Raw genomic sequence first — 25,282 nt, forward strand, 5'->3', positions numbered from 1 at the left:
ATGCATTCTGTTTGATTGGCATACGAGTGGTTATTCTCATAAGAAAGTGTATTGGCTGGAATATATCGCATTAGCATAAACGTAATGCACAAGTGGGTTTGGACATCTCCCGCGACTTCCTAGTTAGCGGAGTGATAAGTGGTGTCCAAAGTGACGTGTAGCGTCACTGCGGCCAATCACTGCCAAGTTGTGGATGATATTATGGGAAAGTTGGTGGTAGAAGCGACAGGGTCATTTTATATGATCATCGACTTGGAAACAGACCTGCAATTCAATACATGAAAACCATGGACTCTAAATGTCACATTCTATACATTCTTTCTCCTGTTTTATAATGATCAACACTGACTGGAAACACAAGTGAAGTGGATCTGTACTTTCTTCCAGGTAGGACTTTAAAAATATTTATCTGTCCACCATTACGCTTTATATTGCGTTCCTGGCTTGTTTGCTTGGATATATGAATCCTTACTATTCAGCAAAGCCGTCTGCAAACATATCTTTCCTTTGCATAAGTGTTCCCACTGAGCTTCGAGGAAACATGTGTATTGAACCCGAGGTAAGTCTTCATGTGATAGTAAGTAGGGGAATGTTGTCCAGATTGCTTATACAGTTAAACAAGCTAGACAATGGATTTAAGAAATGTAAACGTAACCTTTGATGGATTTAATCCAACTACAGTTTTACGTAAGCATGTTTAATGCTTAGGCTAATAATATAAATAATAACAATTATAATAATTATTGTTGTGTTTCGTGTGTTATTAGGTTTTAGAGTTGATATAACCGTAGGCTATTTTTCTAGTTGTATGCCCTTTTAAATTGTTAAAAGCATGTCAGTATGACAACACGTCCGTGAGTGTAGTGTATGTACACTGCAGTTTACCTCATGACTAAATTGATCAATTTCCACACCTTCCTATTTAGGGGCATTTATAGAGGAATATGTTTATGCTGCTGTCAGGAAGTAAATAATCTGGCAATGAACCATTTCATGAAATATGACAAGATCTTTAGTTGCACTTTACATTCGGAATATGGGCCTGCATCACAATTAATAAACACATGGGCCTGCAGGTATAGCCATAACAAAACATGTTACTACCCCCCTCCATACAGGAGTTAATGCTTAGACCTATATGACAAAACATTCAGCAGTAGATAATTTATGTCAAGTATAGCCTAGCTGCAATTTATCATTTGTTAGCTGTGATACTCCAAGATCAAGTGCTAGTCTACTAGTTAGCTGTTGAATAAAATAATAAACCTCATAAAACCTCACGTTCCCCACAACCGATCCTCTCCATAACTTCTTATAAATCAGTGGCTGTGTCAACCAACTTTATTCGCTTCGGCTGATACTTTTGTCTCTCTCTCTCTCTCTCTCTCTCTCTTTCTTTCTCTCTCTCTCTCCCTGTCCTGTTTTCAATGATGACGTCAGCCACATTCAGTGCCACCTCCCCTTATGATTTTTGAGGGGGGGTCAAAACTTTTAGGGGATGCTCAAAAACCACGTTGCCCGAGGGAAAAAGAGCGACAAGATTACAGTATTTTCCCATGGTCTGAGAAAGTACTTTGTGCTAATCCAAAACTGCGCTAATTGATAGTTTTCCACATAGCAATTGCAACTCGTGGATGTTGCCTGAGTTGTTCCAATGAATGGATTTACATTTGAAATGTTATTGTTTTTCACTTGCTGATTTCGAGAAATGTATTCTGAAGTCAAGTAACAAGATAAACTCAACCACAAGACAACAACAAGGCGGATTACATCTTTCCAAAGAATGAAATGATCCATAGGTGCTATTGTTGAGCATTGTTACAACAGTTTGATCTGGGATCTTCTCATTGAATGGAGTGAAGCAGAAGGAATTGTGGTTTGTACATTACAATATAACAAGTGTTGTTAGCAGTGCACTGCATGGTTCTTCAGTGGGTTTATGGACATGAAAGACGACTTTTTGGTAGCCTAGTTTTAGGGTAAACTTATAATGATGTATTTCGCCCATAGATGTGCATCAAAGCAATTATAACTGCATTTTCAACATGCGTTGACAGTGTCGTGTTTTGTTTATTTGCATGCATAAAATGTTTGGCCTATGCTGTGCATGCTCAGAAAGTTTCATCAAATATCATATACAAACGTTAGTATTTATTTAACCTTCATTTAACTAGGCAAGTCAGTTAAGAACTAAGTCTTATTTACAATGACGGCCTACCCCGGCCAAACCCTAACCCGGACGACGCTGGGGCAATTGTGCGCCGCCCTATAGGAATCCCAATCACGGCCGGATGTGATACAGCCTGGAATTGAACCAGGGTCTGTAGTGCCTTAGACCGGTGTGCCACTCGGGAGCCCGAGTGAGCCCATCTTAAAAATCTTTGATTTTGACATACTATTAACCAATATTTTACTACACAGAAACCTTAAAAGCAGTACAGCCACAGTGTAAGGGTGGCCTATAGTTTCTGCAGCCTACACATAAATATAATCTTGCTCTTATACAAAGAATGTAATTAGAATAATTTGCTAATTTATTCCTGATTCTAAGACACATATAGCCTACTTTACTGCATCTAACTATATATTCCACGTATGACAGCAGAGTTCCTTGGAATAAAAAAATAGCCACATTGGTAGCCAAACTTCGTTAGCACTTCTGCGCACTGCAAAAACAGTGTGCCAAAATGTGTAGGCAACAGTAAACCGTCCACATCATAAGAATTTGCAGCAAGGATTGTAGAGGAGTGGAATGAAAGTTTTGTGCAAATATTAGGAAGTGACAGAGTTTCACCAAGGGACTCGAGATGACAGTGCATGACGGTCGCGGCAGCTCATTATCCTAGCCGCCCTTTCATTGCGATGCAAACTCTTTGGCAGTGTCGTTTGTCTTCTCATTGTACTTTAGTTGGGAATGCAATGGTTGTCAGGACTTATTCAGTTTATTGATGAGCTCTGACTTTTAGCACTTTTCACATGTCAAAGGAAGTCAAGTGTATGCATCCACGATTTCATTTTATGCTCTTCGCCTCCAGACACTTTTCTCCCCTCTTGTAGGTTACCCCACCATGCCACAGCCCCCCTTGTTTCTTATCCCACGACCCGGAATCTATTCCATTTGAATAAATGATGGGAACACCCATAGCCGAGACTGGTACTCCAAGTGTAAAGTCAAATGCAGGCACAGAGGGGTTGATTTGGAGTGTGTGGTGTGCGTTAATGGACATGCATTCAACAAATGTAGGTCTGCTGTGTGGCCATAACTGCAAAGTAATTTGCTTATATTTACGTCCTGTGTTATCTGTCCTTTAGAAGCTTGGACGCTGCGTCTTGGCTATGATTTGGTCCATTGAAAATGAAGTAAGATTATCGTTCTCGCTATTATATTCATTTAGTCCATAGATATTGTTTGTAATTTAGGTCTAAACAACCAAATATACCATGTGATGTCATAATCAACAGCGACAAGTGCAGAAAGTTTGCAATTATGACACTGCACTCCAGGCTGCTGCTTAAAGATCGCTTTCAGAAGTGATAGCCAGATCATTCCTAAACTGAATCTTTCAATCCAGCCTTTAGAGAAAATATATATATATAAATGTTAATATTACAAATAGATAAGCTATCAACTTATGTAGGCTAAATTAGTAAAGTGGTGCTTTGTTGGTCTTCATCAGTGGATTATCAGTGTAAACGATAAAGATGGACTGCAAATTGTTAATGTTGATCAATTTGAGGTCGGCGCGCACCATGTGTTCATTTATAACTTCAGGTTCATCGTTAGTGTAGGAAAGCTTGTCTGCGTTCCACGATGGTGGAGCCCTGTGAGTTGCACTTGCCATTCCTTATCCAATGGTTAGCCTTCAATAGCATCCAATAGCATTTCTAAAGGAAATGTTCAGTGTGTATGTGTGTGCGTGTGTGTGCGTGCGCGTGTGTGTGTGTGTGTGTGTGTGCGTGCGTGTGTGTGTGTGTGTATGTTAGAGAGGGAACAGTGAATTTGCATGTGCAGAGTTATTAGTAGGTTTGAAAAGCTAGCACTGGCTCTGCCCCGTTTCCCGCTCTGCACGGCGGAGTAGGAGGAAGTGTTTCGCTGGAAGATGATGACAAGAGGTCAGGCACTGCTAATCGGCCACTGAAGAGGAGTGGAGGCGAGGCACAGACCAGGAACACATACATTAATACACTTGTACCATCACCAATCAGCATAGGTGCGCTGCTCTGCGCTACTCTCTCCCTCTCCCACTTTCTCTTTCTCTCCCTCTCCCTTTCTCTCTTTCTCTCTCTCTCTCTCTCTCACCAACTCACGAGCGCACATTTTCAGTCTCGCGCAGCCCTGACAACCCATTTTATTGTCAATCTCTGCTTCCTTCGCAGGGATTTCCATCTCTATTCAAGACCACTTGGAACATATATACAAGACAAACTCTTCGCAGGGGCTATCCAGCACTGTGGCTCCGTCTCATTTGTGCTCATACTTATCAACTAAGGCTTTGGCTGCAGTGTACACAGGATGCCTCAAAAAGGTAAGCTCTGATTTCTTGGCACTTTGTACCTAGCCTACATTTCAGACAGCACGCATTATTCACTCGTATAGCCTATAGCGTACACATTACACCATTTTAGAGTGAAACATCAAAAAGTAGGTTAAGTGTTGGAAATGCTAATTAAACTCCAAGTTAATACGTTTTTGTAATTTAGGAAGAGCCCGAACGGCTCAAAAGTTTTTAGTGCTGGTCATTTAACAAAGGAACTTTGGTACGCAGACTAGTGGCAGCCAAATTTGAACATTTAGGTTCGCATCCTTATGTATTTATACTGTGCTTTTGCTTGTATTCCGTCGGTGCTTGCCGTTATCTTAATGCTTATGCTTGACAAGGAAGAGTAAAAAGTCAGGCCAAGACAGTGATCAGTCCAAAGAATGGGGACGTGATGATGCGATGAGCAAGGGTGTCAAGTTGAATCATACAGTCGGCCTCACCCGGGCGCCATCACAAAAAAAAATGCTCTTTTAACTTTTTACTAAGTTTGGCAAATGTTTAATCCTTTTCAGGATACATTTTCCTCTATTCAATGACAATTTAAATATTATGCTTACTGAACTCAAATAGTAATGTTTTTAACATGCAGGATATATATGTGAAAACAATTCAGAGATAAACTCGAATAGATTAGACTATTATAGCTATTTCTCCACACAAAGTAATAATGATTAGATTAAGTGCATAGTTACGTTTTACGTACTACAAATATAAGAAAATACAGAAAAATCACAACTTCAAAACCATTGTTTATATTAGTGGTTAATTACCTAATATGATTTATAACATTAGGCTATGCATTATGCTTTTGGCTCTTCCAGTACGATATTGCTTTAGTCTATTAGCAAAATATATGGTAGCTATATATAGTGGTAGATATATCAAATGTTACTGTGTTCAACTTCCTGCCAGGACATTGTTCATTTATGGAGTTTTTCTGCATATAAATGAAGGGAATAATCAGGAATAATATAGTCCTTACAAGTCTGAAGATGCATGTTCAATTAAAATTGTTGTAGTTGTGAATTAAAACGGGCAAAATACAGATGAGGCCTTCCTCTTTTACAGACTGCATCAAATAAATTATACAATTCTAGTTAGACTTGCATAATAAGCTCATTATTGGCACCTCATGACATTAAAAAGTGTGGTTTACAAGTAGACTGCTTCCGGGTTAAGTTTATGCTTAGTTAATTTCTATATCAAATGAGTTGAATGATTAAAGGTTAATGGATCATTTTACACATACAATCAAAAATAAACCCGAAACCCTTTACTTTTCACTTCCCCATTTTCCCATTGCATTATTGCATTTGAAAAGAATTAGAAGAGAGAATGAGAAAAATGAAATACATGCTTTGTAGCTACACCTGTCTAATTATAAACGTATATAATCAGTGAACCAATAGTGCATTTAATTTTCCTAACTTTATTTTAGAAAATGATTATAAATTATAAGTTATGATGATGAGTTAGTTGAATTTACAGCTTCTTTAGAATATCTTCATACATATGAATAGCAGCTTGGCTCTATGATTGGATGTAAGCTATAGGCTATTTATTTGTGGATGCACACTGTAAATACACACACAGTCAGTCCATTGCCTGTTTAAGAAGGAGAAGATAAAAAGGGAGAAAATCAAAGCGTGGACTATTTCCTTAGTGGCCTCCTTTTCTGCAAATGTTTTGAATGGGCTCTTTATGGCAATTGTCTTTTTCCAATTGAGCACCCCACTGAGCTGTTGTATATTTTTTTACAATCCTAACGACACACACCAGCAACAGCATTACCTCCAGATATTTAAAACAAGAAATTGCGTTTCTATTTTCCAAGTCGAGACAAACAAAAAAGCAGAGGGATGCGGGCACCGGGTCACGGCAAGCAGCAGTGTAACTGTGACGGTGTGAGAGGGTGTTGTGCTGGGCATGGTTGCAGTGGGAGGGGGTTGCTCCCTACAGCTCTTTGTATTCCTGAGAGTTGTTGGTACGTTTAGTTCGAGGCTGTGTAGCTAGTTAGTGAGCCTGAGTTATGCTCTCTGGGTTCTGGTGTAGAAGCAGAAAGGACGCCATTGTTGAAATCCTGCAGGCTTTGTTGGAGAGCCTTCACCCCCTCCCGATGTCACTTTCCAAAGCAGCCAAGCGAGGTAGACAGCGTGTGTCACTAGACGACTACATATAAAGACATCTTAAAAGTATATTACTGACTAAAGTTTTCACAGCCAATATACTAACAGTAATATTTTATATCTTAATATGCAAATGTATTCAAAATTCCTTAACTTTATTTCTTAAAGGTAGCCAGCTTACTCTCAATACACCTAAAATACACTCAAAAGCTGATAATAAACTATTGAACGTTTTCTAAAATTACTGCAATGCTATTTATCTCATGAAATGAGTTAGAAAATATTGCAGTAAGTCTGACTTAATAAAACGAAAGCTCAGGTGCCTACTAATAAAATGTTTTGCTTTGTCCATAGGGAGAATATATTAACTAGTGAGAAGCAGATGAGAGATTCTTTAAATTGTTTTAAGCGGACAGTCCACACTGTTTCCAGGCAAGTTTAAATACTGAATATATATATATATTCAAAAATCTATAGAACAACAAACGATATTATGCTCTCATATTATGAAATATGAATGAATAATCGCCTAATGCATCCTGAGGTATTCATGAGTAATATAGTTCCCACCGTATTGTCTAATTGCACCAAATCAATGTCTGCGATGTGTATGTACCCTGAGTACTGTAATATTATTAGCAATACTGATCATTGCTATTCTTTCCCCATGACTAATAGAATACTATAACCGGGCCACGTGGGAATCTGGCGTCGCGTCCATGATGCAAAACAGTAAGTGAATGTTTTTTTCAGAGTAACTATATACACTGAGCTGTAAAGAATCATGTGGCACATAACATTTATGCTGCATATGTTGGTTTGCATGTTTGTGTAGAATAAGGCCAAGATTTTTCGACATGTTGACATTTTCTGAATTAGGAATGTTTTACATATGCTCATTCTCATATTTTCATCCACACAGTTGTATTTGTATCAGTGGACTTTGGCTAGTATGCTTCTATTAACCTGTACGTGTAACAACTGAAACATAGCCTAATACCTGCACCTGCACTATGACGAACTATCAGAGAAGAGGATAGCAGGAAGTAGAAGGCCTGATGGTTGTATTTATTGGCTAAATACATACAACTTCCAAATAAGTTGTGTTGTCACACATAGGCCTACACAATAATAATACAACACCAATAGAAAGAAAGAAAGAAAGAAAGAAAGAAAGAAAGAAAGAAAGAAAGAAAGAAAGAAAGAAAGAAAGAAAGAAAGAAAGAAAGAAAGAAAGAAAGAAGAGGAAAAGTGTATTCTTGATATGATAAAATAACATTTCAGAAACGCCTGTTGGGGTGTGCCAATTCACATTGCCCATTATATATGCACTAATGGACATTGCATGCATCTCATGGAGAATATGTCATGTTTATGAAAATGTTATTCCTTCTGTATAACCACAGTGTGAGGGTAATGCTTTGATGAGACTTTCAGAGTCTTTTTTTATGAACGCATTGGGACTATAAACGTTAGAGCAGTATTTACATATTTAAGATGCTATTTAGTAATTCATAATTCATAATTTTCTATCGTTGACAAAGTGACAATAAAATACATATATTTTCTTTTTTAATGCTGGACAAGAGGTGTATGACTATAACGAAGGTGTGTGGAATGGCTTACTCTCATTCTCTTAAAATCAACGACAAGTTTGTGCTGCAGTGTGCTTTCATATTTATGCCAATACGTTATGTTGTCTTGGCTTGGCCTTGCACTTCATGTATATTTTTATATCAGGCCTAAATTTAACAAGTTATAGACGTAGGATCAGAGGGAAGATGTGACGCATACACTTGAAAGACCTCCAACCAAACAAAGCATTTGAATCTAGGTCAGTTTAAGTGGGCCATATTCAATAATTGAACGGTGATGTGAAGTCCCATATTCCCTCTCACGTTTGAAAAGAAAACTGAGTTCTTCAAATAATTGCAATATACGAGTTTTTTCTTTGCATGAAAAAAAAATACCGTATCAAAATGTACATTGTGTCTGTTCCATACTTTTTAAATGGACCTACTGGCTACCAAAATATTAGGGCTATATATTATCCTGTAATCAAGATTGTATAGAACTATGCCTTCATTTATCTCTTGTTACATTTGTACATTGTGATGGCAATGGACTGTGGTGATCTCTTGAGCGAAATACTGAGCAGATATGATTCGGGTGAGGCCTTCAGTTTGTCTAAAGGTCGCGCTGGCTCTGCAGGCTTTGTGCTAATAACTCCTGGGTGTACATGGAACTGAGCGTCCAAATTGACGCCATATGTTTTCCTATTAATTGACTTGCAATAGAATACAAGGCGCATAATCATTGCCACCAGGCGAGATCGACACCACTCACCGTGGGGAATTATTTAATGATTGAGATTTAACCTTTCGAGTGAAAGTTAGATTGGATATTCTTATCTCCGTGTGGCAGTGATCAAGTGAATTTATATGAGCACTAGGCCTATACGGGAGGCGCGTTCAAAGCCAATAAATGTTCAATATGCTTTTCCCTGCTGGCCTATCAAATGCACAAACACAATTGATTTAATCTAATCCTGGAATTAACCTCAACATAGCGATGGATTTGCTCTTACAGCAGTCTTCTCCTGAGCGGATAGCCTGTATTTACACCCTGATTTTGGCTAGAATTGGAGAATTTAGCACAATGGCAGTAGACAACAAATTCACAAGCAGGTGTAGTTTTCTTTTTTAAGGCCTAATGTAATATTATAATTGATGTAGGGCTTACGTATTATTTAATTATTATTTGAAAACACAATAACAAAACATATATAAAACAAGGGAGAGTGCAAACATCTACAGCAGACTCATAATAACAAATATGGTTTGTCGCTTGAAAAAAAAAAGATGTCACTTTTGATATGTTAAGAGCAACGCGCGCTCCCATCCTCGTGCCCGCGCACAGCCCCTTGGCTACCATAAAATGAAGCTTCCCTTGAAGGGTAAATGAGTAGAGTCCAATTTAGTCTGAGTGATATCCAAATGCAGACAGAAAGGGTCGTTTTATCATGCTACTATTTGTCGTGACGATGCCATTTTCAAAAGCAGAGCAGTGTCATAAAGTGACATGCCTGCCACAAGTGCTCCAACTGATCTTTTCAATTAGCCTTCCATGCATGATCCAGGGCGACTTCCGCCTATTTCCAGAAATTAACATCAAACTTGACGTGTAGCTAGCTTTACTCTAAAGACAAATGTCAGCCAGGCTCATCATATTTTCCCCCTCTTCTATATTTGGAGCTTATTTATTGCTAAGGAGCTTGTGCTCTTGGAGTCAATTTAACGGGAGGCTTCGAAGGGAAGGGAGCGGACAACTAGAGCAAACGTAGGCGGCTACAAGGAGGCTGCTTTTCTATTGGACTTCAGGTTTGGTCTGGTTTTCTGGGCTATCCTAAGCTGGATATTGTTAATGAACTCGCATGAAACCTGTTTAAATGAGCGTTTATGGTGTTTTAGCTGGTGTAACATCAAGTTGATATAAAGTTGGATTAAGTGACGATTTGTTTTTAGTCTTGAAATTATACTGTAATTACTACTTTATACTGCTCTGCCGCAAATGCCATTACGCTATTTGATCTTAAAGATTTGCAAAGATGCGCAAATCTCGGATCAGTGGGGTGGAGATGTTTTGGTTGAGATCATACCACACCGCTAGTCAATGTTCTGCTCGTGTGATTAGAACAAGATTGTAGAAAATAATGACATCGGAAAGCATTTCGAACATATGACAGATGAACAATGGCAATCATTACAGACTGCAAATTCCAGCGTGATTTTCCCGATGTTTGGTGCTGAATGTCCAGTTTAATTTATTGTCTCCTGTTCTGTTTGATAACTTTTATTTTGCATAGTTAACATCTAAACGCTTGCATCGGAGACATCTGTATTGAAGAGGCTGCTGTTTAAAAAAAAATCACAGCTCTTGATTAATGGCTTAACTAAAGAGAGTGCATCCCCTGTCTCTGCCCAGGTCACAGCGGAGTGAATCAGCTCGGCGGAGTGTTCGTCAACGGCAGACCCCTGCCCGACACCACCAGACAGAAAATAGTCGAGCTTGCTCACAGTGGCGCGCGGCCGTGCGATATATCCAGGATTCTGCAGGTGATAACACTGCATTCTTCTCTCTGTCTGCATCAGTAAAACGCGTTAGAATAAGATTCCTAATGCGTGATTTTTATTTAGAATATATACCAACTCAATGCACATCCAACTATTGTCAGTTCAAACCATTTTAAGTTGCAGTTTTGAAAATATAATATTACGCACGAATAAATAGGCTACTTCATTGTAGCGATGAATTATGGTTTGTGGTGATACCAGGACATGTTAGGATACAACCTGCAAACACAACCATCCAGTAGATGCCGTGATCCAGTGCAAATTAAATTACCGTACCATTCAAGGTATATTTCTTGTGTTATAGACCCATGGTGATGCAAAAGTTCAAGTGCTGGACAATGAAAACGTAAGCGTAACAATGTTTGTAGTATAAACATATATTTCACATTAGTCTTAAATAATGTATGTGATTTGTGTCTATTGTTTTCTATTTAGGTGTCAAACGGCTGTGTGAGTAAGATTCTGGGCAGATACTATGAAACCGGCTCCATCCGACCAAGGGCGATCGGGGGTAGCAAACCAAGAGTAGCAACTCCCGAGGTGGTCGGAAAAATTGCAGTATACAAGAGGGAGTGCCCTTCAATCTTCGCGTGGGAAATTCGTGACAGACTGCTATCCGAGGGGGTCTGCACAAACGATAATATACCCAGTGTAAGTTCAGTGAGTGTAAGTTATTAGTCATACCATTTTATAGGCCTACACGCTTAACATATTACCGTGAACAACTGACCTCCATATTGGTTATGATTATGCACCTGTTTCAGAATAATTACACAAATTGAAAAAGTAATTTATATTTTGTTAATCTCCCATTTCGATAGAGAGTGTCTTATTCAAATACATATTGTGAATGTGAGGGTATGCATGCACTTATGTGACAGATCACTTGCAAGCCAATGTGCCGTCACAACAAGGGAAACAAGCGCCAAGCGCGTTTAATTAATGTAAAGGGTTTTGGATTTGTCTTTCAGGTGTCGTCGATAAACAGAGTACTGCGCAACCTGGCTAGCGAGAAGCAACAGATGGGCGCAGATGGCATGTATGAGAAGTTGAGAATGCTGAACGGTCAGACTGGGACGTGGGGGACCCGGCCGGGCTGGTACCCCGGAACCTCAGTGCCAGGACAGCCCAACCCAGGTAAGAGAATCACTGCATTGGACGAGTGAAGTGCGGGTCTTTATTATGTTGTTTTTATAACGATTAATTACTATTATTATTATTATTAGTAGTAGTAGTAGTAGTATTGTAGGCTCTACCATTATATTATGCGTATATTATTACAATAGTGTTATTACCAAAATAAACAATAATATTAAAATTTTATTTTATCGTGTTACAACATTATTAGGCTAAATTATTGTTACATTGTTTAAAGTAACATGGGAATAAAAATTACTTTTTCGAAAATCATTGAGTTCAGTTGATATTGTTTATCACTAACGCGTCTGGTTCATTAGACTTATCTGACTTATGCATGGAACTATAATTCATTTGCTGGTCTATATGCAGAGAAGTAACCAAACACTTTTGGGAAACATAGATGAACGTCTAATTCTGATGTGAGAGTGTGAAAGCTTGTTGAGATTCAAAGATTACTTGGTTTGATTCGACTAGTTATTACACTGCAAATTCTTGACATGTTTTTCTATCAACTTTTTTTACAATATGGTTGTAATTTCACAATTTAGTCTTCACGATTTAGTCTGCACGATTTAGTCTGCACGATCGATCCATTCCTAGGCCTACTATATTTTGCATTGACCGAGGATGAAAAATATCTGAAGCTGTGTGCGGAATATCTGTACAAAGGATGTTTCTGTTACACGCAAGAATTTGTTATGGGAACAGTTCTGTTGCAATGTAATTGCTCATTAGAGAACGTTTTGTTTCTCATTAAGGGCGACATGAATAAGCGTCTAGTTTGAGGAGACAGCTGTAGAAATGTTCCACGGGAGACCTCTGGACACGATATGGCATCACTTGCCAATTAGACACGTCAGTTTTAAGAGAACTAAACAATAAAGTATGGACACTGTAGATATACAAATAATCGTGTTTTCCCCCTCATAATATCTGCAATTTTTTGTTTGTTGGCATCTATATCTGTCTCGCGAATTGCTTTGATGGGCCTACATTTTTATTTTTTCCACAATACATTTTTTTCCAACTCTAAAAGTCCTATTGGCTTTGGAGCTCTTGGTAGAATGAGATAACCCCAACAATTACATGAAGGTGGATGAAAGGTGAAGATGAAAGGTGACGATGACAGGTGATGATGACAGGTGATGATGACAGGTGACCAAGTGTCATGAGTAACAAATGGTAGCCTATTTTTTATTAGCAATAATATATATTTATTTTATTGTATTTTTTGTTATTATTATAGTAATTATTATTAACTAGGCACTACTGTTATTATAATAGTATCATAATAGTATTAAGTATATAATCTAGATATATATAATCTTATCACAATGATAAGGGATAATATTATTATATATGAATAATAACGCTGCTGTTGTTTGTACTTCAAATGTATCTCTTTTATCCTGTCTATTCAAAATGTGTGTGTAAACAACACAACCAGCTATACCAACATCGCATGTTCACTTATGTTCTGCCATAAGTGTCTATACTTGCGTGGAGTGCGATTTCAAGGGCATTAAGAATCCATTACTCTGGAAGCATACGGTTGGGTGAGGTCTCAGAGGGGGACAAATATGGTCTCAATCTGATAAACGCCATGCAACAGTGAATAAAATAACGAATTCATCAGAGTGACAGGGCCTAAAAAGAGAGAACTCTTTCATAAGGAGAGGGTAAAAGCTCTCCCTAGCTATTTCGTGTTTTTAGGGATCAACGTGACAGTTTTTCTGATCTTCTTTTTCTTTCTAGAGGACTAAAGCTGTCTGTCTATAGGGTTTAAGCACTTTCTCTTTCAGGGGGTCCCAGAATGTTTTAAGTTTCTATTTAAGGTTCTCTATATTTTGGCTTGTTTTACGCCTCACCGATTGCGACACGTGATACTATGGAACCGTATATTTCCCAGCGTCTTTCATTAATGAAAACAAATCCCAAATCTAGCGACAGTTGATCTGGCTGAGGGATAATGGGACGCACATTCACTCCTTTTGACAGATTAGCTACAAAACTATAGCGCACTGGCCACTGATAAACTTTATTTTTGGAGAGACTTAATCGTTGCGTATGTTTACACCTGGTTCTGAATAATGCATTTCGTTTTGAAACTACAAATCTGTCAGAAAGACAAACACATAACGTCAAAGCAGAGTGAACAAGATACCCACATATGATGATGAGTCACTACTGATGTGTTTTTCAAATATATCAAGATTATATTACTTATATTCCTTACCAATACAGTTTATGACTAAACTGAGCAACCTGCCGGGCATGTAGAAAAAAAACACGAAATGTAAAATGGTAATCACCTGCACAATAAACTGTCAAAGCAGATTTATCTAGGCCCACATAACCAGTCTATATCATCTTGCTACATAGACATAATGTAATGGAGCAAAGGGATGCTGAATAAAGTGTTTAACAACGCCACTCACTGAGGCCCCCTAACTCACAGTTGGTTTCCCTGTCCCCTTTATGTAGGCCTAACAAACAGGGGCTGAGCAAGTGATGTCTCATTCAGTATGTGCTGGGTGATTTGCTTCTATGGCCTAAAGAAGGTATAAATCCTAACTGGTGTTGAACAGGGCATCCTAGGAGACAGTGATTAATGATAGCAGTGCATAAAGGTTAACATACTAAGCTGAAAAGTCTGTTGACTGGAATCCTCAAGCTACAATGAAGGGAACTGAGTGCCTCGAGAGAATCCCTTTGTTGCCTTTTCCAATTGTGTCCTCAAAATTCTGCCCACGAAAGTTTGCCAACCCCTCCATAGACCGTGAATTGAATAGTTTCCCTTATGCTCTTGGTTTTGTGTGGTCGTGAAAAATAGCTTTTATTCAAGTGTTGGGGGTTATTTCAAAGGTTGCACAAACACCCATGTGGAAAAAGCTAACATTTAAAAAGGGAACATTTAAAATGGGAAGGTTTGGATTTTAAAGCATTTCAGGGGATCTGAATAGGTTCTACCTCATTTTGTTGTATTTCAGCACGACAGGCATTGTTACATGGTCATAAAAGATCTAAGCCAAAAGGAATATTTTCCCACCAATTTTTATAGCCTTTTCTATAGCCTGACGTGACTAATAATATCTGGTTGAAATAATACAATGAATTGTCAAACCAAGTCAATATCAGCTGGAAGAAGCAGAGAACTCAAGAAGTCTTAACATTTCACTTATTTTAAGATAACATTTTACACACAGATGGGTTTTGGGCAAACGCTAACATGATCACATTTACTTCCCAACAGGTGCACCTCATGCTATGCATGGAAGCTGAAGAAGGAGTGATAGCTTGTATTGATTGATTGATTCTGTATGTTTCAGATGGTTGTCCACAGTCAGACGGTGGAGGTGAGAACACTAATTCAATAAGTTCGAATGGAGAAGACTCGGATGAGACCCAAATGAGACTTCAGCTCAAAAGAAAACTGCAAAGGAACCGCACTTCGTTCACACAAGAACAGATAGAAGCGCTTGAGAAAGGTAAATCATACCGCCACTGTCACATGTTCTTGTCCAACTGTCGGCCAAAGCAATCTCATTAATGAGCTGGTGATACTAAATTAGTCTATTTTACACAGAAGTAAAGCATCAAGGCTGACTCATAACTAGGTCTATTTATTTTGAATATCACCACAGATGACTGTTTTCAGAATAATTTATTCACTGCAAATTATCAGTTTTTCAACAACTACATTAGTCTGAATGATTTTTTTAGGCATATGTTATGTATAGCGCATTTAATGACTTCCTTTGTAGTTCATACTAATGTTGTTTTTGTTTCAGAGTTTGAAAGAACTCACTATCCAGATGTTTTCGCAAGGGAAAGACTTGCTGCAAAAATTGACCTCCCAGAGGCCAGAATACAGGTACAGCAACCTCTCCTTGTGCCCATTAACATCACCTTGAATGTAGGGATGTTATAACCACATTCACAGAAGTGACAGCAGACAAATCCAACACTAACCTTTGAAACATGACTGTGGTTTCAGGTGTGGTTTTCAAATAGAAGGGCAAAGTGGAGGAGGGAGGAGAAACTACGGAATCAAAGACGACAAGCCAGTAACTCCTCCAGTCACATCCCTATCAGCAGCAGTTTCAGCACCAGTGTCTACCAGCCCATCCCACAGACCACAGCACCAGGTTGGAGTCAGTGATCTTTATCAAAACGTTATGTTACATCAGATACATTCCACCGTCATGTATTGCCTGTAGGGTCTATTTTTGTGATTTTACTAATGTAGCCTAATCAGAATGGAGAAGAAACATTTAATGTACGAATATGTGTGAGAGTCAGGAGAGCCACACAATCCATTCTATGTTCCTGCATGTCAATGATGCAAATGGCAATCAGGCGCTGACTGGTATCTTAAATACCTGTCTATATCCTCCCCCTGCAGTGTCGTTCTCGTCAGGATCCATGTTGGGAAGACCAGACACAGCCCTTACAAACACATACAGTGCCCTGCCACCTATGCCAAGCTTCACCATGGCCAACAACCTGCCTATGCAAGTAAGTACATCACTGTCAGATCCAATAAGAAATGCAGTATTTTGGCGTTGTTTTTGTAATTACTTAGCATAGCATCTAAATGAATGACCATGATAAAGATATGTTGTAAACCTATATATAGTATACGGCGGCAGGTAGCCTAGTGGTTAGAGTGTTGGACTAGTAACCGAAAGGTTGCTAGATTGAATCCTTGAGCTGACAAGGTAAAAGCTGTCGTTCTGCCCCTGAACAAGGAAGTTAACCCACTAGGCCGTCATTGTAAATAAGAATGTTTTCTTAACTGACTTGCCTAGTTAAATAAAGGTTAAATAAATAAATAAAAATACATACTTGTCACACAAGTTAATGCTGTAACTTGCAATGCTGTATTAAATACTATGATGAATTTCTAGCTGAAATATGATAGACAATATTTGTGTTCCCATGCTTGACGTGGCCCATCCCTTAGTAGATACAGTAGGAGATGTTGCTAGGTGACAGAGAAGCAGGTGAATCTGACTGTACTGTGTGCTGTCCCCTCAGGCCCCTGTGTCCAGCCAGACCTCCTACTCCTGCATGCTGCCCACCAGTCCCTCAGTCAATGGACGGAGCTATGACACGTACACCCCTCCTCATATGCAAGCACATATGAACAGCCAATCAATGGCTGGTTCAGGAGGCAACTCAACAGGTAAGCAGAGAAAAATGCATGACAAAATAAACAAAATCCAAGAAATTACAAAACACCATTTGCAAATGTTGGTAGGCCTTCAGAAAGTGTTCCCACCCCTTGACTTTTTACACATTTTGTTGCATTACAACCTGAATTTAAAATTGATTACATTTTGATTTTTTTGGGTCACAGACACATTACCCCATAATGTTAAAGTGGAATTATGGTTTTAAAAATGTTTACACATTTTAAAAAACTGGAAAGCTGAAACTGGAGAGGAAGGAAACCACTCAGGGATTTCACCATGAGGCCAATGGTGACTTTAAAACAGTTACAGAGTTTAATGGCTGTGATAGGAGAAAACTGAGGATGGATCAACAACATTGTAGTTACTCCACAATACTAATCCAATTGACACAGTGAAAAGAAGAAGCCTGTACAGAATAAAAAATATCCGCAGCAAGGCACTAAAGTAATACTGCAATAAATGTGGCAAAGCAATTCACTTTCTATCCTGAATACAAAGTGTTATGTTTGGGGCACATCCAATACAACACATTACGGAGTACGAATCTCCACATTTTAAGCTTAGTGGTGGCTGCATCATGTTATGGGTATGCTTGTAATCATTAAGGTCTGAGGAGATTTTCAGGATAAAAAGGAAATGGAATGGAGCTAAGCACAGGCAAAATCCTAGAGGAAAACCTGATTCAGTCTGCTTTCCACCAGACACTGTGAGATGAATTCACCTTTCAGCAGGACAATAACCTAAAACACAAGGCCAAATCTACACTAGAGTTGCTTACCAAGAAGACAGTGAATGTTCCTCAGTGGCCGAGTTAAAGTTTTGACTTAAATCTGCTTGAAAATCTATGGCAAGACCTGAAAATGGTTGTCTGGCAATGATCAACAACCAATTTGACAGAGCTTGAAGAATCTTGAAAAGAATAATGGCAAATGTTGCACAATCCAGGTGTGGAACGCTCTTAGAGACTTACCCAGAAAGACTCATAGCTGTAATCACTGCAAAAGATGATTCTAACATGTATTGACTCAGTGGGTTGAATACTTATGTTTTCGAGATAGATTAGTGTTTTATTTTTCATAAATATTTTACAAATGTTTAAAAAAAAAATCTACTTTGACATTAGAGTATATTGTGTAGATCGTTGACAAAAAAAATACAATTAAATCCATTTTAATTCCACTTTCTAAAACAACAAAATGTGGGAAAAGTCAAGGGGTGTGAATGCTTTCTGAAGGCACTGTATTTTGATAGATAGGTAATATAGATGTTCACATGTAAAAAAAAATATATATGTACATTTTTGTAATGAATATTGAACATGTCAATTATATGGAGATGCTTGTTTACAATAATTCTGTTATGAGAATACTGGTGTGTTTGCTAAAACTTCAATGAATGTTACTGAGCAGACACTAGAAGGTACTGACTGTATGGTGCCAGAACTGATCCATCGCTCTGTGTTTGTTGTGTCAGGTCTCATCTCTCCTGGAGTATCTGTTCCTGTTCAAGTCCCAGGCAGTGAAGCAGACATGTCGCAGTACTGGCCCAGGCTACAGTAGAGACTTTCAACGTGTGACTCCTTGGATATTGTCTCGAAAGAAGAAGCTGTCCGGCAGTATTTTATAACAGAACTGAGAAAATACTCTAAAAGAGACTATTTTGTACTGGGATTGGGCCATTCTCTATCATTCTTTGGCCACAAAGACTTGAAGAAGAAAAAAAGAGAAAGGACTTCTGTAAAGTGCCCGGTGTAACATCGTAAATGGGGGAAAAAAACTAGCTGTTTTCAGTTTCCAACTTATGTCATTTTTGGTGTATTTGTATATGGCCAGTTGTATGTCATGATGAAAAAAGAACAACGTGGATGGACAGTGAAACTGAGTTGGTCCTTGCTTCTGCTGAAAAGAAGATCATTTGTGAAGAATTTCCTTCCATGAATAATTTTTATCAATGTATATCAAGAAGCTCTCCCAGTCTGTGTACAGAATGTGGACTCTGGTGAAACAAGTTTGTGTCATTCCAGGTACCAGTTGGGTATGAGAAGCCTGTTTCTCTATTCTTTTCTTTTCAAAAGCTTGCTGGCAGAAACATTGTAAATGGAAAGCATTAACCGCTGAAATGGAGTTAAAAAAAACTTTTGGTAGCTAAAAACGGTAGATTGTGTCTTCGATATAATTCAGTTTGTTATGTCGAAATGTAAGTATTTGTCTTCCCTAGCAGTCTCCCGGAACAATTTCTATAATAAAGTTAATTTCATTTATATTTCTCAGAATATTCTATATGTTTTACACATTTTAATTTCATTTCATTCAATCGGGTACAAGTTATTTGTTATAGTTGTACTTAAGTGTTTTACTTGACTTTGTGCTACTAAAATACTCTCACTGCAACAATGCATAGAAATGCAAGGCCTGCCAGAGTTTAAAGCCTTTTGAGGTTTGCATCTATACATATCCAAATTAACCATTGTTGATTGTACAAACAGACCAAAGCCTTTGTATATCATTTATTATACAACCTCCATTTCCTTTTGTAGTCTTCTGTTGCCAATTTTGTAAAGATTTTGGTAACTTTTAGATAGGTACAGAGTTTTAAATGTTAGTCTATCAGTTGGTCTTTCACTCATGAGCAACAATCTTTCCGTACAGTGGATGACCAGAGCTCACAACAATCTTTCCTTACAGTGGATGACCAGAGCTCATTTCTCACTCTCAGTTCCGTGCTAGCCTAGACTATTGTATGGATGGGGAGTCAAATTCAATTGTATTTCAAATATTTCCGTATACATTTATTTAAGCATTCTTGTATTTTGTCAAAATATAAAAGTAATTTTGTACAGTATGATAGTGTCTAAGTGGGAGCTTTATGTTGCTAACTAATTCTATCAAAACAACATGCTATTGATGATGGTAATGAGTGTATGTGCTGCAACATTCAGGACCTACACCATTGGTAATCAAAACGTTGTCATAAGATCATCATACAGCCATAATTATTTCATGCAAGTAGACATCATTCATCTCATATGAGGGAAAAATACGTTGATCTTACATAAAGACTATGGGAAGACTGTAGTATTACTTATATACAACAAGAACCTTCTGAAAATGTAGCTGTTATAGTTTGGAAAATATTTTATATTACCCAATGGTCAATAGTACTTGGATAACTAGTGGTCCCTATGAATGCCACATTCTGAACAATCACACTCCAATGCTAAACCACCAAGAGTAGGATATACAGCACAAACAGGTCTGGGTTCAGGCTAACGATTGTCCTGCTCTTCCTACACATTTGTGGGTATTTCATTCTTAACAAGCCACATGTAGTACCTGATATAAAGAAACCTGAGTAAGATATCCACATTGGAAAAAACGTTTAGAGAAAGAAACCATTTAGAGGGAGAGAGCCCATGTCACAATGCCTGCTATGCTGTGCATAGAGCTTTACATTGTCTATTTTGAAGACAATTATGCTCCCAAGCCTTCATATGTACATTACAATATCATGACAATTATATGTTTCCAAGCTTCATCCGCTCATTACTTAGTTCTTGGTATAACTAGTAAGTTCTTGGTATAACTTAGTACGTTTACTCAAACTATGATTTAGTGCACACATATCATCTTTCAGAATATACACTTATAACAGCATCATCTTTCAGAATATACACTTATAACAACTATCATCTTTCAGAATAGATACTTATAACAGCTATCATCTTTCAGAATATACATTTATAACAGCTATCATCTTTCAGAATAGACACTTATAACAGCTATCATCTTTCAGAATATACACTTATAACAGCTATCATCTTTCAGAATAGATACTTATAACAGCTATCATCTTTCAGAATATACATTTATAACAGCTATCATCTTTCAGAATAGATACTTATAACAGCTATCATCTTTCAGAATAGACACTTATAACAACTATCATCTTTCAGAATAGATACTTATAACAGCTATCATCTTTCAGAATATACATTTATAACAGCTATCATCTTTCAGAATAGACACTTATAACAGCTATCATCTTTCAGAATATACACTTATAACAGCTATCATCTTTCAGAATAGATACTTATAACAGCTATCATCTTTCAGAATATACATTTATAACAGCTATCATCTTTCAGAATAGACACTTACAACAGCTATCATCTTTCAGAATATACACTTATAACAGCTATCATCTTTCAGAATAGACACTTATAACAGCTATCATCTTTCAGAATATACACTTATAACAGCTATCATCTTTCAGCACATCAGATCACTTATAACAGCTATCATCTTTCAGACACTCGATACATTTATAACAGCTATCATCTTTCAGAATAGACACTTACAACAGCTATCATCTTTCAGAATATACACTTATAACAGCTATCATCTTTCAGAATAGACACTTATAACAGCTATCATCTTTCAGAATAGATACTTATAACAGCTATCATCTTTCAGAATAGACACTTATAACAGCTATCATCTTTCAGAATAGATACTTATAACAGCTATCATCTTTCAGAATAGACACTTATAACAGCTATCATCTTTCAGAATAGACACTTATAACAGCTATCATCTTTCAGAATAGACACTTATAACAGCTATCATCTTTCAGAATAGATACTTATAACAGCTATCATCTTTCAGAATAGATACTTATAACAGCTATCATCTTTCAGAATAGACACTTATAACAACTATCATCTTTCAGAATAGACACTATTTAAAACAATTATGAGGGTTCTCTCCAGGGTTCTCTCCAGGGTTCTCTCCATGGTTCTCTCCAGGGTTCTCTCCAGGGTTCTCTCCAGGGTTCTCTCCATCATAACCTTCAGGCCTCGCTTTATTATCTAGATCACTTGACTTAAGATAGCTGCAATCAAGAATCCATACAATGATGCCAAACTCTCAGTAATGAGGCTAAGTTTCTGGACCATGGACTTTCCTCAAGTACATCTAACACTGAAATACACCTATTTTCCTATGGATTGACCTTCTGTCTGTTCGAAAGAGCAGGTATACATTTGTGATTGGGTTCCCCTCTAGCTCTAGCTAGTGTAGGAGTTGAGGAGGTTACAGATGTAGGATATTCATTTGAGCCAGTTTGCTACAGCAGGAAAATATTCCTGCAGCATCAGGAAATGTGAATGATCATGTCAATTATAATTCATACTTTTTTTTTGTAGGGATTGATAAAACATTTTTGTGAGGGAAGATCAAGCCTGAAATTTAAAAGTGGAAATTACAAATTTCAGAGGCCTTTTGAAATCTCAAATCCACTACACATTTTATGCAGGAAAGCTCTTCTTGAACAGGGTGATTAAACTAAGATCCTACACCTGTATGAGGAGGTGAGGTTTAGAGTGGGACAAAGATGATAAAGAGGGAGGAACAGACAGGGGGCTGGCAGGGGAACATGACTGTTTGGAGAGCAGCCTTCAGGATGCAGGCCCAAAACAGACAGTGGACTGGGAGAGGATTCTTCTTTCCTAAAGGGGGAAAGGGGGACTGGCTTCACAACTGGAATGCAATCAGCACCAAATAACCAGGGACTGTCTAGGGCTCCTTCTCTGTGGTCTCTTTTGCCAGTCATCCATTGGTACATAGCAACCATTATTCTCCTGTAAGGATTCAAGCCATGTCAGTATTGGTGCCTGGCCTCAATCTCAGTTGTGACGCTGTACAGAAGGATTGTCAGCCATTGGGCTCTCTAACATAACAGAAACAACGCACTTCACCCGTTTGAATGGTTGAGTTAGTTGAGTCTCTGCTTAAGAATCTCTTCTGCAGTGTTCCAGGTAGAGCAGATCTGTGGATGCAGAGAGGGGTTGATGTGTCACCGATCGTAGCTGCTGTTCAGCAGTCAACTAGGAGCCACTGGACATTGACAGAAATGGGAATGTATCTCTTTCATACTTTTATTGGTGACAGTTATAAAAGTGAGCCAGTTTGTGGTCAGGGAGGAGAGAGACTGTTCCTTTGAGCTGTCTGATGTATGAGACAGAGTAGAGAGGAGAGGAGACCCCAAAGAGACACAGGTAATGCTCGGAAGCACAATGTCAACTGATTTATATTTCTTCTACATAACAAGACGTAAATGACATTGATGACACTAGGTTGGAACCAGTGAGGCATCAACACACACCGACAGTCATTATTATAAAAACAGCAATGCTGGGAACATTCAATGTTCAATGAACATGTTCTTTATCTCTTTTTGACTAACATAATAAATCCCATTTCCTAAGGCACTGTTGGTGGTAGCTGTCCAATGAGGCTTAAAATATCTGATTGACAGCACTGGCATGAATATCATAATGCCATTTATTAGTATGTAATCAACAGTGGAGCCAATCAGCCAATCATAAGCGATGGACAAGTGGCAACCAGTTAGAATGAGTCAAAGGAGTGAAACAAGGGGCAACCTTGAACATGATAGTTTCACACCCACCAGACTTACATCGGTAGACTTTGCATTTGTAGAGCACACAATGTGACACGTATCACCTAGCTGTGCGTGCGATTCAGTCAGATATGGCTGTGTCAGGACAGGACCAATGTTTCTGCTCAATGGAACACAGAGCTGATAATATTCATGTTGAGCCGCTAGCACTCCCATCACAAAATATTGAAATTAAGCAGGAAATGCTGCATTGCTGTACACGTTTGCCAGAGTTTGAGCTTATTCGTTCTCGTGCCGTCACAGAAGTGTTTTGTTTTTGTTGGTGAACGTCTCTGATGAAACCTGAAGCAAGTCACCTGAAATAAGGCCTTTTCTTATGGGCTTGTTTTTGTGCTGGTCAAACCTTCCTAGAACTTCCAAAGACTTGTACGATGTATTATAGGTGTTTGTGTAGATCCATTGCTGTACTCTTGCAGAGAGCCATATTGATTGTGAGAGCATGGAATGGTAGTTTGGTGGTCTAGTGACAGAAGTGGTTAAAGAGAGAAGGCAGAGATAATCCAGGTGGCTTCTACCTGTGGCTATATTCCTATAGGCCTCTACTCTGACTGCAGCCTGTTGGATTCTGCCAAATAGAGTTTTCTGCTCAAATGACTAGTCTGGAGGCAATGTTTCTACAGAGAAGGAGGAAGATAGTGGAAGAGAGGAAGCGAGAGAGAGAGGGAGGGAGGGAGAAAGAGAGCAGGAGAGAGAGGTAGAAGGAGAGAGCGAGAGAGCAAGAGAGAGGGAGAGCATGACAGGGAGAGAGAGAGCGAGAGGGGGCAAGAGTGAGAGGGGGAGAGAGAGAGAGAGAGAGAGAGATTGAGAGAGCTATTGCATTTGTATTTGTATTTAGGCAGCAGCTACCATTCCTGGGGTCCAAACACATTAGGTAGGACGTGAGGAGGTTACAGATGTAGGATCTTAATTTGAACCAGTTTGCTACAGCAGGAAAATAATTCTGCAGCAACAGGAAATGTGAATAATTATAATTAATGGAATTTAGTGGTTAATACATTATTAACACATTATTCGTAAGGGGAAATCAAGTCTGAAATTTAAAAGTGGAAATTACAAACTTCAGAAACCTTTTTAAACCTCAAATACACTACTATTTAAAAATGTCCTGCAAGGTTCTCCCTGCAACAGGGTGATCAAATTAAGATCCTACATCTGTAGAGGAAGAGCGAGAAGGATAGGGAGAGACACTTTGTCACAGATTTAGCTTTTAAGGAGTATTTAAATATGACAGGACACAATTATCCTCGGCGATGTCATCCGCTGCAGATGTGCTCGCTGAAATAATTCCACACTGTTCCTTTCAGCGAGGCGTGCGAGCTAACTCATCAGAGAAACAAATGTCAACCCGTTCCGTCGTGTTTATGCAGCTGTGTCTAACATAATAAACAAAAATAAGATCATTTGGAATTCAGCACAAACATAGAGATCAAAATGCCTGATTTTACTGCCACTAACATCCCGTGAAGGCAGGCAAGGAATGCTCAAGCGTTTCATTACGCTACTGTGTTTATGCAAAACAGGTAATTTTCCAACCAGGTTTCTACTTAACAGACCAAGAGGAAAGCAACCTATTCCCTGGAATTGGCAAGAGGAGGGAAACACACGTAGGTTACCCATCTTATACATGCTGCAGCTTTCAGTGTTTACATATACAGGTTGGAATA

At 38.4% G+C, this 25,282-nt stretch overlaps 1 protein-coding gene across 13 annotated transcripts; it reads left to right on the plus strand.

Annotated features, from left to right (window-relative positions):
- Positions 1–225: 225 nt before the first annotated feature.
- Positions 226–19,400, plus strand: LOC106561490 (paired box protein Pax-6). Of its 13 annotated transcripts, none has more exons than XM_014125506.3 (14): positions 226–387; positions 4,378–4,526; positions 7,346–7,399; positions 8,255–8,275; positions 10,652–10,782; positions 11,105–11,146; positions 11,236–11,466; positions 11,772–11,937; positions 15,270–15,428; positions 15,732–15,814; positions 15,938–16,094; positions 16,346–16,458; positions 16,981–17,128; positions 18,612–19,400. In XM_014125506.3, exons 2-14 carry the CDS (start codon positions 4,514–4,516, stop codon positions 18,695–18,697), a joined length of 1,404 nt encoding a protein of 467 aa, XP_013980981.1. In that variant the 5' UTR covers positions 226–387; positions 4,378–4,513; the 3' UTR covers positions 18,698–19,400. The 13 variants fall into 13 exon arrangements, with proteins under 13 accessions (XP_013980981.1, XP_013980982.1, XP_013980980.1 ...); XM_014125507.3 differs by lacking the exon at positions 226–387 and adding an exon at positions 1,515–1,876; XM_014125505.3 differs by lacking the exon at positions 226–387 and adding an exon at positions 3,628–4,211.
- Positions 19,401–25,282: the final 5,882 nt, after the last annotated feature.

The sequence above is a fragment of the Salmo salar genome, chromosome 10 (assembly GCF_965601325.2).
Source record: "Salmo salar chromosome 10, fSalSal1, whole genome shotgun sequence".
Classification (NCBI taxonomy): domain Eukaryota; kingdom Metazoa; phylum Chordata; class Actinopteri; order Salmoniformes; family Salmonidae; genus Salmo; species Salmo salar.